Source organism: Centropristis striata, chromosome 17 (assembly GCF_030273125.1).
Source record: "Centropristis striata isolate RG_2023a ecotype Rhode Island chromosome 17, C.striata_1.0, whole genome shotgun sequence".
NCBI classification, from domain to species: Eukaryota; Metazoa; Chordata; class Actinopteri; order Perciformes; family Serranidae; genus Centropristis; species Centropristis striata.
Window position 1 is genome coordinate 18,944,719 of NC_081533.1, and position 13,654 is coordinate 18,958,372.

General features: G+C 36.6%; 1 protein-coding gene across 1 annotated transcript in view; it reads right to left on the bottom strand.

Annotated features, from left to right (window-relative positions):
• Window positions 1-13,654, bottom strand: part of LOC131989913 (zeta-sarcoglycan-like) — a 60,687-nt gene that overhangs the window by 17,718 nt on the left and 29,315 nt on the right. Inside the window, exons 4-6 of the mRNA XM_059355271.1 lie at window positions 8,879-8,966; window positions 7,433-7,555; window positions 5,820-5,892 (exon numbers count right to left, since the gene is read on the bottom strand). Coding sequence (XP_059211254.1) covers window positions 5,820-5,892; window positions 7,433-7,555; window positions 8,879-8,966 — 284 coding nt within the window. The remainder of the gene's footprint in view (window positions 1-5,819; window positions 5,893-7,432; window positions 7,556-8,878; window positions 8,967-13,654) is intronic.

Below are 13,654 nucleotides of genomic sequence, written 5' to 3' on the forward strand. Positions count from 1 at the left end.
GATAAAGGGTTAACAACATTATAAACATGGATAAAATCCTGCAAATGTAGTGACGATGAAGTGCACCAGGATACCTGAAAGCATGTTGTCATAAAGTGCCCATGGATTTAATATACACAGTATATTCAATTATTCAGAAGCAGCGTGATGATGACAAATGCAGACAAACTTGAGTGCCAGCGTACACAGATGAAGCGCTCAGGGAGAAGAACAGGTGCTTCAAAGAGAAGGATGATCTCAGGTGGATTTCTTTGATTTTGTCTCTGCTCTGTTTTTCTCCCAGATTACTGTTGGCTTGCAGTGAAGTAAAACGCATCACAAAGAGAATGATGTTTTTTTAAAGAGGAAAAGAAGGGCAGCATGGACGCGAGCCAAGCTGCATCTTTATCATGCAGAAAGTTTTACTAACAGGTGGCGAGCGCTTTGGAGACAGCGTTTACCTTTTCTCACTTTCAGGGTGATGGAAGACGGGTAAAATATGACCCAGAGCCACAAATACACAAGGCAAAAAAGATGACTCATATTCCACTTTTTCAAACAGATGATGGAGTTTGTTTTACAATAAGCATAATCTTGAAGTCTTGAATCAGCAAATTGGAAAAATAGGTGGAAAACATGCAAAAGCGTACCTGTTTGTGATGACTTGTGTGTCAGTGTCTAGGAATTTTTATTTTAGAAAGTATTTTCTGATACTGCCACCTAAATTTTGCAGTATGATGTAGTGGTGTGCAATATTGTATTGTTCACGATAATATCGGTATTTTTTTTTTTATGGTTAAAAGAAATGCATATCATGATATTGGCAACATTCCTACTTCTTGATGTAGTGGCGTAAGGTTGACACAACTAAATATACCGAGCTGTCCTCCAAACACACTGCTGCATTATGCCGTTCGTTAGCCACGAGCTAACATGAGCTAACAATTAAAGTTGTTTTAATCACAAAAAGCTACTTACTCTCTCAGCTTTCAAAATAAGAGCACAGTGTGTTAACAGAATCCACCACAGAACTTACAAGAAGACTGTCAAAATAAGATGCCTTAAATAAAACATACAAGAACCTTTATTCTCCTTTACAAAATGTCATTAAAATATGCCCCCGGAACCCCTAAATGGTTATTTTTATTATTTGCTCATACTCAAGAGTCAAGAGTATTTTTTTTTGCATTTGGCAACGGTTGAGATTTGCACTTCACACTACATTTTAGATTTTTATTTATTTATACAGAGTAAAAAAATCATATTTTCTATATCTTTTTAAGTATTTGGTAATATCGTCAAGAATATCGTTATCGCAAAAATAGCCTGAAATATCGTGATATTCTTTTAGGGCCATATCTTCCACCCCTAGTATGATGTCATCATGTCATTATGAGTTACACATGTGAAATCAATCAACATGCTCTTCAGTCTCATAATTTACTGTCTGGTTTGACAATGAAAAAGTGTCTGCTGTGTGACAATGGAAGGAACCAGTGCAGAGACAGAGTTGATTTTCTCACATTATATAATAAAGAGATATAGATTAATCTGCTGGCAGACCTACAGTTGTGTGCTCATTATACATAAATGCATGATTTCTCTATTGTCAACATTTTCCCCCCCCTCCAGTTAGTTTCTGACAGAAGTAGGGTCATGAAAGCACAATTTTCTCTTTTCTTCTCAAAACTTTATTTCTTATTTAGTCAATATTTAATCTCTTATAAAGAAATACTTGAAACTACATTATCGGGGACTTTAAATCACACTTTCCAACTATGATTTCTTACTTTGCCCTAACATGAATTTAATCATTTAATATACATAACACTCTGAAAGAGAAATTGTCTTCTTCACAGCCAGAATAACAATTTGTTGATGTCTAGATTATATATAGGCATAACCTTTGTTTCAACAACATAAAGATGAGTATATATTAAAAGGAAACTTTGGTTGGTTTGGACCAATCACGTAGCTCCTCGCAGATATACATTATATGTGACGACATGGAGAGATGCCTGCTCATTCAAAACAACAATCATAAAGAGGTAAGATGCTGGAATAACATAATGTCAATCAGATCTGTAGAGTACTTTTTCATTAACCCTTTATCAGGCAAAGAACTATATTTGGTAACTTCAGGTGATATTTCGAGAAAAAAGTTGCAAATTTACTAGATTAAAGTGGCAAATCTACCAGAAAAAAAAGGCGCAGATTTTTAGAGATTTAAAGTGGCAAATCTGTGCATAAAAAGACGCAGATTTACGAGAAAAAAGTGGGAAAAAAGCAACTTTTTTCTCCCAGATTCACCACTTTAACCCATAATAGGGCACTCATTGAAATACTTGCAAATTCCAAATTTCAGAATATTGGAGGATATTACATACTGCCAGAATGTGTAAAAAAAAAAACATACGAAATAATATTGTGAGAAATTTTTTTACGAGATTAAATCGGCAAATCTACGAGAAAAAAATGCTCAGATTTATGAGATTTAAAGTGGTGAATCTGGGAGAAAAAAGTTGCTTTTCTCCCACATTTTTCTCGTAAATCTGCAACTTTTTTCGCACAGATTTGCAACTTTTTTCTCTAAATATTACCTGAAGTTACCAAATATAGTTCTTTGCCTGATAAAGGGTTAAGAGCAGAGAACAACACTGACGGTTCTCCTGCCTGGCTTCAGGACGGACGGTGTGTGACGCTGATGGACAGATGGTCCATTTAATCACCTGTCAAGTAGTTTTTGAAATTGTTTGCCCTTTCAGTTTCCAATGACAGCTTCAAACAACCCACCTGACAGTGTTATTAGGTTTTGGTCTCTAAGTGACTAATGGGGACAAACATTGGTTCAGTATTAAAGAAGCGCACCATTCCCAGCATACACTTTTTTTCTGGTCCATTATTTTGGGGGAAATTAACCCTTTATCAGGCAAAGAACTATATTTGGTAACTTCAGGTAATATTTCGAGAAAAAAGTTGCAAATTTACTAGATTAAAGTGGCAAATCTACAAGAAAAAAGGTCGCAGATTTACAAGAAAAGTGGGGAAAAAGCAACTTTTTTCTCCCAGATTCACCACTTTAACCCTTAATAGGGCACTCATTGAAATACTTGCAAATTCCAAATTTCAACCCGAGAGAATATTGGAGGATATTACATACCACTTTTTTGCCACTTTAATCTCGTACAATTTTTTCTCACAATATCATTTCGTCTGTTTTTTTTTTTTACACATTCTGGCAGTATGTAACATCCTCCAATATTCTGAAATTTGGAATTTGCAAGTATTTCAATGAGTGCCCTATTAAGGGTTAACGTGGCTGAATCTGTGAGAAAAAAGTTGCTTTTTTCTCATAAATCTGCGACTTTTTTCGCACAGATTTGCCACTTTAAATCTCTTAAATCTGCAACTTTTTTTCTTGTAGATTTGCCACTTTAATCTAGTAAATTTGCAACTTTTTTCTCGAAAATATTACCTGAAGTTACCAAATATAGTTCTTTGCCTGATAAGGGGTTAATCATTTTGATTCATAATCTAATAATACTAATCGATAAAATATCTGATCGTCTAATCGGTAATGGACCTTTTATCTTTATGTGGTCTGTTTCTTATGTCCCACAGGAGCACCACCAGTTGAACTTCAAGGCCTTCAGCACTACCATCAAATAAATTTAGCTTCCGTCTAAAAATCCATAGCAATGAAAATCTTGTAGACAACCCTACAACACTCTCCTCTGTCCAACTGTCACTCAGGTTTCCACTGTTGTCTTCCAGGAGCAAGTGGCCTCTCAGGAGACTTGGTGAGACACAATAACAAACAGACGGGATCAAGCAAACGGTACAAAGAAAAGATTTTATTTCTCTTGGGGAAAATAGTGTCCACGTTGAAAGCTACCGAAGTTTTCCTTTAACATGTGGTGGTTTCTACAGGAGAGCCTGCATGTGTTAAAAGGAGAAATCCTTCATACACACAATAACCTTAAAGAACAGGTTTGCTGATGTGCTGCTGCAGAATGGTGGCGTTTTTACTTTGCCCACAGCCCAATTAGTTTATGCACAGACGCTAAGAATAAAGAAAGGCAACAACATGACAACAAAATGTTGTTGTGCTTGGATTTAGCTCTTTAATAGCCCACGTGATTCTGTTTTCTCCATTTTGCTTTTATAACACCACTGCATGTCTAAACATATAAAGTCTTTAACACAGTGTTTGGAGAATAAATTGGGTTTAGATAAAAGGAACATTATTTAAAGCCCTGACAGTACAGTTTGTGCAGCTGCTTGTATATGTCAGCAATGTGTTGGTGGAGGAAGCTAGCTGTTTGAAATAATCTGAGGGAATGATGTTTGAAAAATTAACATAGAATCTCTATAAAAAGCCTTAAAGACTCTGGATAAAAAACCCTTCTCCTACCATATCTGCAAGACCCTTAAAAAACATAATTTTTTAAGTTTCCATAATTTTGTTTTGTATACAAGAGTCTCCATGGTCTAGTTCCACCGCCGCTGAATGAATTTATAAAGAAAAGGACTCTGGGAGGTGTGAGCACCAGGGCCTGTGTTAGAGGAGACTGGGAGATTCCCCTCATACACTACGTTTGGGAGGAATGTGTTATCTGTTGTTGGGGGGGAACATCTAGAACAGTCTTCCCTCCACAATAAGGGAATGTCCCACTTTCTCTTCTTTTAAAGGAAATCTGAAACAACGGCTCAAATCACATCAAAGGTGTGACCACTAACTGGACTTGAACATTACTTTTTATTGCTGTTATATCCTGTCTGGGTCTGCTGTGTGTTGTGTTGTGTGTGTGTTGTCTCCTCTATTTGTATCTTACCTATGTACTTGCTGTCTTTTATATTTGTATTTATTTTTAATTTTTTAGGGACTACGGATGCAAACTAGCAGCCTTGCTATAATCCGGCATATTTACAAAGATGTTTATCGATGTTCATTAATGTGCACTGTCCCTATCCAAAAATAAAGTATTCATATTCGTATTCGTAACAGAAAACACACAAACAGGATCAAACTTTGACAATGTGTTAACTGAACATCTTTGGATTTAAATTGAAGAAAATCTGAATCCTATTTGTAGAAACTTTTGTGTCTCGATTGCTCTCGTTCGGTTTCCTCTCGTTAAGATTTTGACCACATTGCAGATGGTCACCCCTGAGCCCAGCCTGTGTGTGAATCTTGTGTGTGTGTGTGTGTGAATCCTGTGTGTGTGTGTGTGTGTGTGTGTGTACGTGTGCTTGCTTTAAAGTGAAACTCATCAGTATTCCTCTCACTCTGGAGGAATTAGATGCCAGAACACTGCTTTTTCTGCCAACTTTGATCCCAGCGCTCCCTTCAGGACCAGTAAGGTGGACAACAAGCGGCGCTCGTTACAGCTCGTTAATGGAGCGACGCGGCGCTCAGAGCCTCGGGCGGAGAGCAGGGAGTCTAATACGCTTCTCAACCTAACCAACTTTCTCCGTGCTCTCTCGCTGCTTTAATCAATTCACGGCCACGATAGAGAATAACCAACTAATTAGCTCACCCCTCGGCTGTGAAATTAAAATAATGGTCAAATCTCGTTTTAAATGTGTGTGATAACGAGCCGACCAGTAGATGCTTGAGTTTACAAGAGGGTGCTTGAGAATAATTATTATGGTGAATAATGGTTCCTGCCAGATTTTCTTCTTCTTTCTTTCTTTTTTTTTTTCTCAGGCATTGACTTTGAAATGCCATGGAACATTTATCATCATTATTTAAAGATCTCCATATTAATTGAACAGGATATGAACATGTGACATTAAGCTTTAATGAATTTCTGTTGAGTCAATGAATATGAACGTACTTCAGGTCTTCAGAAGCCCTCGCCTGGATCAGGGGAGTTTCTACTGAGTGTCCAAACACAGCGCCTTCTGAGCCTAGGAGAATAATAATAAATAAAAAACCCTTATCATTTATAAATAACAGCCAAGTATGTGTTTGCTAAGGCTTGATGCTTGGCACCGACACAGTTTCACAAACTGACTTTCACATCACAGCCCTGGTTTTCTTTGTACTGTGAAAGCAAAAAAGACCCATCACAGGACTTTCTGAGAGTAGATATTAGTAGATATTCATTTCATATTGAATTTATATTCAATCTCAATGAACAGTGTACATGTTAATGGTAATATTCTTTGGAATCCTTAGTACTCTTTGTTTTTATTTTTATACTGGACATAGTATTCTTATTATTACACTGTCTATACTGTAAACCTCTGCTCCTATTCCATAATAATAATGTCCATACTGTATATAACTTAGACTTTCTCATGCTTGGCAAAACATTAACTTCTGAGACAGCAAACTTGGTTTTAGGATATGGGAATGACTGCTTCGATCATCTTAAAATTGTATAGCTGTAAATTGTGAATTATTGTGATAAACTGGGTGGGAAATGGGAATATAGTGTTTATAATATTTATGACCTGTTATTTTTGTACTCCACCTTATTAGTTTGGACCCAGAGGGTGGAATTGCAGAAGAGGAAGTTGAAGCTAGCTTAGTTAGATAAATTAATCTGTAATTCAAAATGAACAGCTGACTCCTTAACCCTTTATCAGGCAAAGAACTATATTTGGTAACTTCAGGTAATATTTCAAGAAAAAAGTTGCAAATTTACTAGATTAAAGTTGCAAATCTACAAGAAAATAAGTTGCAGATTTAAGAGATTTAAAGTGGCAAATCTGTGTGAAAGAAGTCGCAGATTTATGAGAAAAAAGTGGGGAAAAGCAACTTTTTTCTCCCGGATTCACCACTTTAAATCTCATAAATCTACGCAATTTTTTCTCGTAGATTTGCCACTTTAATCTCGTCAACCTTTTTCTCAAAATATTATTTTCGTATGTTTTTTTTACACATTCTGGCTGTATGTAATATCCTCCAATATTCTCTAGGGATGAAATTTGGAATTTGCAAGTATTTCAATGAGTCCTATTAAGGGTTAAAGTGGTGAATCTGGGAGAAAAAAGTTGCTTTTTTCCCCAATTTTTCTTTTCTTTTTTTCTTGTAGATTTGCCACTTTAATCTAGTAAATTTGCCAAATATATATACCAATAATATACCAAATATAGTTCTTTGCCTGATAAAGGGTTAAGAGAGTCTCTTAGTACAACTGAACAAGACGTTCTTTGGGGATTGAAATGTCACAATTTTAACTTTCATGAACTGAAAACACACGGCGAAAGGGTCGAAATTGTAAGACAAAATAACACAGTGAGCCTTGGCTGCAATGTTTCAATCACAACATGGGTTCAGACAACATTTAACATTTGAGTTATTTAAAAAAGAAAATGAAAAAGTATAATTTTGGTTAAGAAACTTTGCTATTGTGGACCTACCAGTATTGGAGCCCCTTCCAGCCCTATAGTGTTTTCTGTTATCAGACTTCAGATGATTATAAATTGAGAGCACATTTACCTGTGACGGTGAACTTCTCTGTTGTCATGATGACCTCCTCCTCATTTGCAGTGAACAGCAGTCTGCTTCCGTCTTTACTGCGTACCTCCAGCCTCTGGCACTGGGCCTCCACAGCCTCGGGCCCTGCAGAGAGACACATCCAGCTTGGAGCTTCTGGCTTTCTACACAAAACTACTACAAACTATTGATTATACCTCAGCAAGGTGATGGGAATACAACTGCAAGACTTTAATGCTGAGGTCTCAACCTATTTGTATCTGTTTGAGTCGACTGCCTTGCTCAATATTTTATGAATGCTTCCAGGACTAAACGTACCCTTAAGTTTGATAATGAAAAAGCATTAAAGAACCTAAAAAGTTTTATAGTCTGCAATGCCAACAATAATGCTCTTTTTGTAAATGGCGCTGTCAAATAAAGGTTGCCTTATGGGTTTGCAAATCAGCTTTGGGAAACTACGTTTGGGCATGTAAGACTATTAGCAATGTGAAATACTATGTAGAGTGCTTGCTCTGCAAATGAAAGGCGCCTAACAAAGCTGGATCAGCCATGCTTTTACAATGGATGGAGACAAATCAGTAATCTGTTCCGCTGGTGAGGAATATTAATTCCTGTTCACTAGACTTTGGTGTTTTTCCAGATGTGCATGCAGAAACTTTTAACGTCTGCCTTTCTCGCTCTCTCCTCCTCTCTCTTCCATTAATCCACGGGCTGCGACGGCTGGGGAATTTAATTATTCTCGCCAAGTTTCATCTCATTTCAAACAAAATGCACTTTCTACAAAAGCAGGCACTAATTCTCTGAGGAAGGTCAAGCGTGACCAAAAAGTGTCATATCACCAGTCTTGTCAAATCAGCATCAACCCTCAACTTATGTTGGCTAAGATCAATAGCTATTAATGTTAATAAGCAGGTCATTTGCTTTCCAGTGGTCATTAATCATGTAAATGACTTTGGTAATTTGGAGTGACTGATGGTTGCACTTGATGATAATAAGAAGAATCCATTGCCCTTTCAATAAGTGCATCAAAGGTTAGGGTCTGGAAGAAACTACAGAGTCTCTTTTGAAGGCACGGAGACGATTAAAGAGAATTTAAAGATGAATTGTTTCGCTAATCTTGATTAAAGTCATTAATAAAATAAGACCGATCAGGCAATTTACAGTCAGGGCTGGATTAATCTAAGATCACTTTTTAATAAGTTGTACACAAAGAAAGAAGTAAGGCCTGTACCCAAGAGTAAATTAACACAGCCCTTATAATTACGTGATTCTTTTACCATTACGTGACATAAAAGGCAAAAAGGGGGCCGTACCCAGACAGTGATGTCACAAGACAGTGATGTCACAGCAGGTGTTTCCCAACAGCGGTCAAAGGCAGGTGGCGATTCATCAACTCTAATAAAATGTCTTTAGAATGGATGTGTACGGTCGCCAGAGCTGGAGACTCACCCACTGAGAGCTGACCGGTCAGCTGGCCAAGATGGTTTCTGGCGTTCAGCGTTACGTTCTTTTCTGAGCCCAAGACCAACAAGCTGTCCTAGGGGAAGCATGAACGGGGAAGGAAAGAGAGATGGACATCACAAGAGGAAGAAAGACAGAAGAGAAAGAGAAATAAGTTGTAACTCCCTCCAAGCACCAGGCAAACGCAAGTCGGTTTCCTTCAACTGATTTATTTTGAGCGTCATTCATCCATCTCAAAATCCACCGTGAAAACTGCACATAAATTAGAATGAAATAAAGGTTAAATCAAATTCATTTAACATTCCATTCCACAAAGTAAAATACAGATAAATGAAACAAAATACCTTGTTGGCTGCATGCTACATAAAGGGAATTATATTTCATCCTTAGTCTTCTTCATATCAATGATCAGTCTCTCTTGACAAACAATTCCATCTGAACCATTGTTCATGCTTCCCGGGAATACTGCTCCACCACACACGCACCCGAGAGCAGCCAAACGAGACTTGGGTGACTTAGTTCACCTTCAAAATTAAAGCATTATAATGTATACCAAATAAAATAACATTTAAAGAAACAAATACAACTTAAATTAATACCTTTATCTGTTGCAATAAATTGGCAACAGTTACATAAGTTATGTTACAATCCTAAATATTATATTGGGATCCCTGAAGCAGGAAGTGAAGTGAATCCTGCCTGTTCATTTTTTTTTAGGCCGATGCAGTTACAGATTTTAGAGAGGAAAAATAACCAATGTGGTGACAAATAAAGTCATTTTTTGAGCTGGAATAAATATATATATTTTTTTAATTTAATACTTTTTTTATGTGGATTGTGCACAGATTTTTTCACCACTCTACAAATGTACCCAGAGAGCTACTTTCTAAAACATTCATTCATTATCCTTAACCCTTTATCAGGCGAAGAACCGTATTTGGTAACTTCAGTGGATATCCAAAATAAAAAATAAAAATATTTCGAGAAAAAAGTTGCAAATTTACTAGATTAAAGTGGCAAATCTGCGTGGAAAAAAGTCACAGATTTACGAGAAAGAAGTGGGGCAAAAGCAACTTTTTTCTTGAAGATTCACCACTTTAAATCTCGTAAATCTGCAACTTTTTATATATATATATATATATATATATATATATATATATATATATAATATAGTTCTTCGCCTGATAAAGGGTTAACCGATTATCCACACTCGGGCCACGGGGGGGCTGGAGCCGATCCCAGCTGTCATTGGGCGAGAGGCGAGGTCCAGCATGGACAGATCACCAGACTATCACAGGGCTGACACATAGAGACAGACAGTTACACTCTCATTCAGCGCGTTTACATGCACAGTTTAATCATGCTAAAAAAATCGATTTTGGCGTCTAACTGTCCTTGTCCCAGTTTCAACCTGGTCTCACAGGAATCCGTGGAATAGCCACGGATTCGCTTAACTCAAATTTCCGTGAAACTGACACGGATTTCGCTACAATGCAAGTTAATGACATCATCACGACGTCATATCCCGTGGCTATTCCAACATACAAAGTGATTATGTACATTCACTGAGTGAATATTTAGAAAATAAAACATATATTCCTCGCTAGAAATGTGATCAAAATCCATTTTTATGCAGAAACTAAGTCAAAATATTGATTTTTTTTCACTAAAAATGAGAGAACTGTCCGCCATGTTTTTTGTTCTGACTGCTGGGACCTTGAAAGTCACGTGACTTGGAACAAACCAATAGCCACGGGATATGACTGTCATTAACTTGCATTGTAGCTAGTTTTGAAAACACTGTACTCACTGAAGACCAGAAGCCAAAGCCATTAATTTTGTCACTTTAGTCAAATTAATTTCAAATAAGATTTTTATCTCATTATTATCTGATGAAAAACAGTTTGAATGATTAAGAGGTAAGAGCTTTGCAGGAAGTGGCTGGTCTCGTGGTTTGAAGTGAACTTTCACTTCTTGCTCTGAATTCTCCTGACTAATATGTGTCTATTATTTGGTAAAGTTTTGTTTAAAACTACATTTTAGTATTTTCCTTTTTCATTAGCAAGGTCACATTTTTAAGTAGTTAGTGTTTAAAGCAGTCTGTGCTGTCTTGTCATCATCTCGTCTTATTCTTCTAAATAATACGTTTCTGTTAACAAAATAACACTATTGTTACTACAACAAGGTCCAACAGAGCAAAAAGTACAAACAGTCAAGACAGGTTGTAGACCATCCAACAGTTGAACAAGATTATCCTCCCCAGTAGCTTTAAAGTAGCTGGTTCCTCTCCTTTAAATCCCCATGCTCTATGAGAGAAGGTCACAGCTGAATCTCCAAAATCTGCAGGGGTGTAACTGTGTAAATACAAAGAAGGCTGCACCATTAAAAGGCCTTCCCAAGTGAATCATGCCTAGATATAAACCACTAAATTAAACTACATGACATAAATTAAATCTAAATTATCCAAAGATGAGTAATGAAGTGTAGGCAGAGTTTGGGGAGATGGCAGAGTGGTTGAGCTGAAGATTTGTGTTTTCCGTCAGTGATGGTGAGTGTAGGTGTATCCTTTCTTCACTGCAGACATTTTAACGTTTTTAACTCTGGTTAAAACTCTGCTCCTGTCCCTACTTTGCAAGTTTATGGCTGTTTGACATTTGAAAGATGGCCCACATGTTGCTGTTTGCATCCTGAGAAGGATTACACTCTACACTGACTGTTTTTAAAATACTCTGTGAAACTGAAAATAGCTGTTGATGCAAGGAATATATAACTTATTTATATAATAAACAAACTAGTCATTAATATGAGTAGTTCCTTTATTTTGAAAAGTTATTTGTCATTCCAGGGGTATATTTTCTTCAGATAACCTGAGATCACATTGTCGATTCTGCAGTATGACAATCATCATTACTTACCAACATAAGGTTCATATGGAAACCTTGCACAACTTGTTTCTGGCCACTTGATCATATTAAATCAAATATTTCCTCTCCTTTTAACTCCGTTTATAGATAATATATAACTTGAACTGCTAAATGCTCCAATATGTTCACAAGCTTGCTGCTGACACTAGTCCTGTTTACATTAAAGTCGAAGAGACATTTTGAAATGTTGCATGAAAGAAAATTAGGGACAGAGCAAATAAACAAAGCTGCATAAAGGTATTTTCATCAGAAGACGGCAGTGTAATGTATTGCTGTAAGCTAATCCATCAGTAAACAGTAGACAAAGTCGAAATTGTGTCCAAGAGAAAAAACAACATCAAAAGAGTTGCAAATCAGACAACTTTGGCCACCCATGAGAGAAAATGTAGAGAAGTGTTCAGGAACTGGATTCAGTTGGGCAACTTATAATTGTTCTTTCACAGAACCGAAACTTCTGGTATTTGGTGCTGAAAAAGGTAGTGTACAGATGATATATCAGTGCTTTTTGATTTTACAACTGAAACACAGCAACGTTCCAGATTGTAAAAGCAGAGCAATGAGCTGAAAGACAAACACACTCCATAATCTCAACCAGTAACACCTTTAACATACAGTCAATAGACCCATTGTTATAATAACAGTATTATTTAGTGCAGCTTTAACCCTTTATCAGGCAAAGAACTATATTTGGTAACTTCAGGTAATATTTTGAGAAAAAAATTGCAAATTTACTAGATTAAAGTGGCAAATCTACAAGAAAAAAAGTCGCTAATTTAAGAGATTTAAAGTGGCAAATCTGTGGGAAAAAAGTTGCAGATTTACGAGAAAAAAGTGGGAAAAAAGCGACTTTTTTCTCCCAGATTCACCACTTTAACCCTTAACAGAACTCATTGAAATACTTGCAAATTCCAAATTTCAACCCTAGAGAATATTGGAGGATATTACATACAGCCAGAATGTGTAAAAAACAACATACGAAAATAATATTTTGAGAAAAAAGTGTACGAGATTAAAGTGGCAAATCTACGAGAAAAAAAATGTGCAGATTTATGAGATTTAAAGTGGTGAATCCAGGAGAAAAAAGTTGCTTTTTCCCCGCTTTTTTCTCATAAATCTGCAACTTTTTTCGCGCAGATTTGCCACTTTAAATCTCTTAAATCTGCAACTTTTTTTGTAGATTTGCCACTTTAATCTAGTAAATTTGCAACTTTTTTCTCGAAATATTACCTGAAGTTACCAAAATAGTTCTTTGCCTGATAAAGGGTTAACACAGTTTATTGAAAGGCACATATTTGTACAGTACGGTCCTGCCCATTACTGACTGGATCTCTTTTGTTGATCTTCCTCCATTTTGTGTCTCTTGTGTCTCTTTTTCCCCTGAAAGGTCAGCCCTGTCAAGACAGTTTGCATTTGTCAGAGTCTAATAAAGTTGACCTCTGCAGAAAAGCACCAAACAACTTTCCTTTACCTCCACATGCAAACCCACTGATGGCTCACTGGGTTGATGATTTGAACTCCTGACCCCCTTGTAGCTCTAAAATGTTTAGTTCTTGTTATTTTGATTGTATAATTCCTTGTCAGCTATTAGTTATAGTTTGACATTCGAGCTAATAGTTATGCCGTGATGCAGTCCAATACACTGCAAAAAAGCCAACTTGTATTTTTTGGCCTAAAACAGTTATTTAAGTTGGTAATGCTTGGAAATATAAATTATTGACATTTAGGGCAGTAATGTAAGTTAGCACAACAAAGGAAGCCAGTTGTCTGCTCAAAAACAAGTTTGTGAGTTGTTGTTACTTATATCTTTAAGTTGGGGTTCACAACAAGGGACAATAGTTCT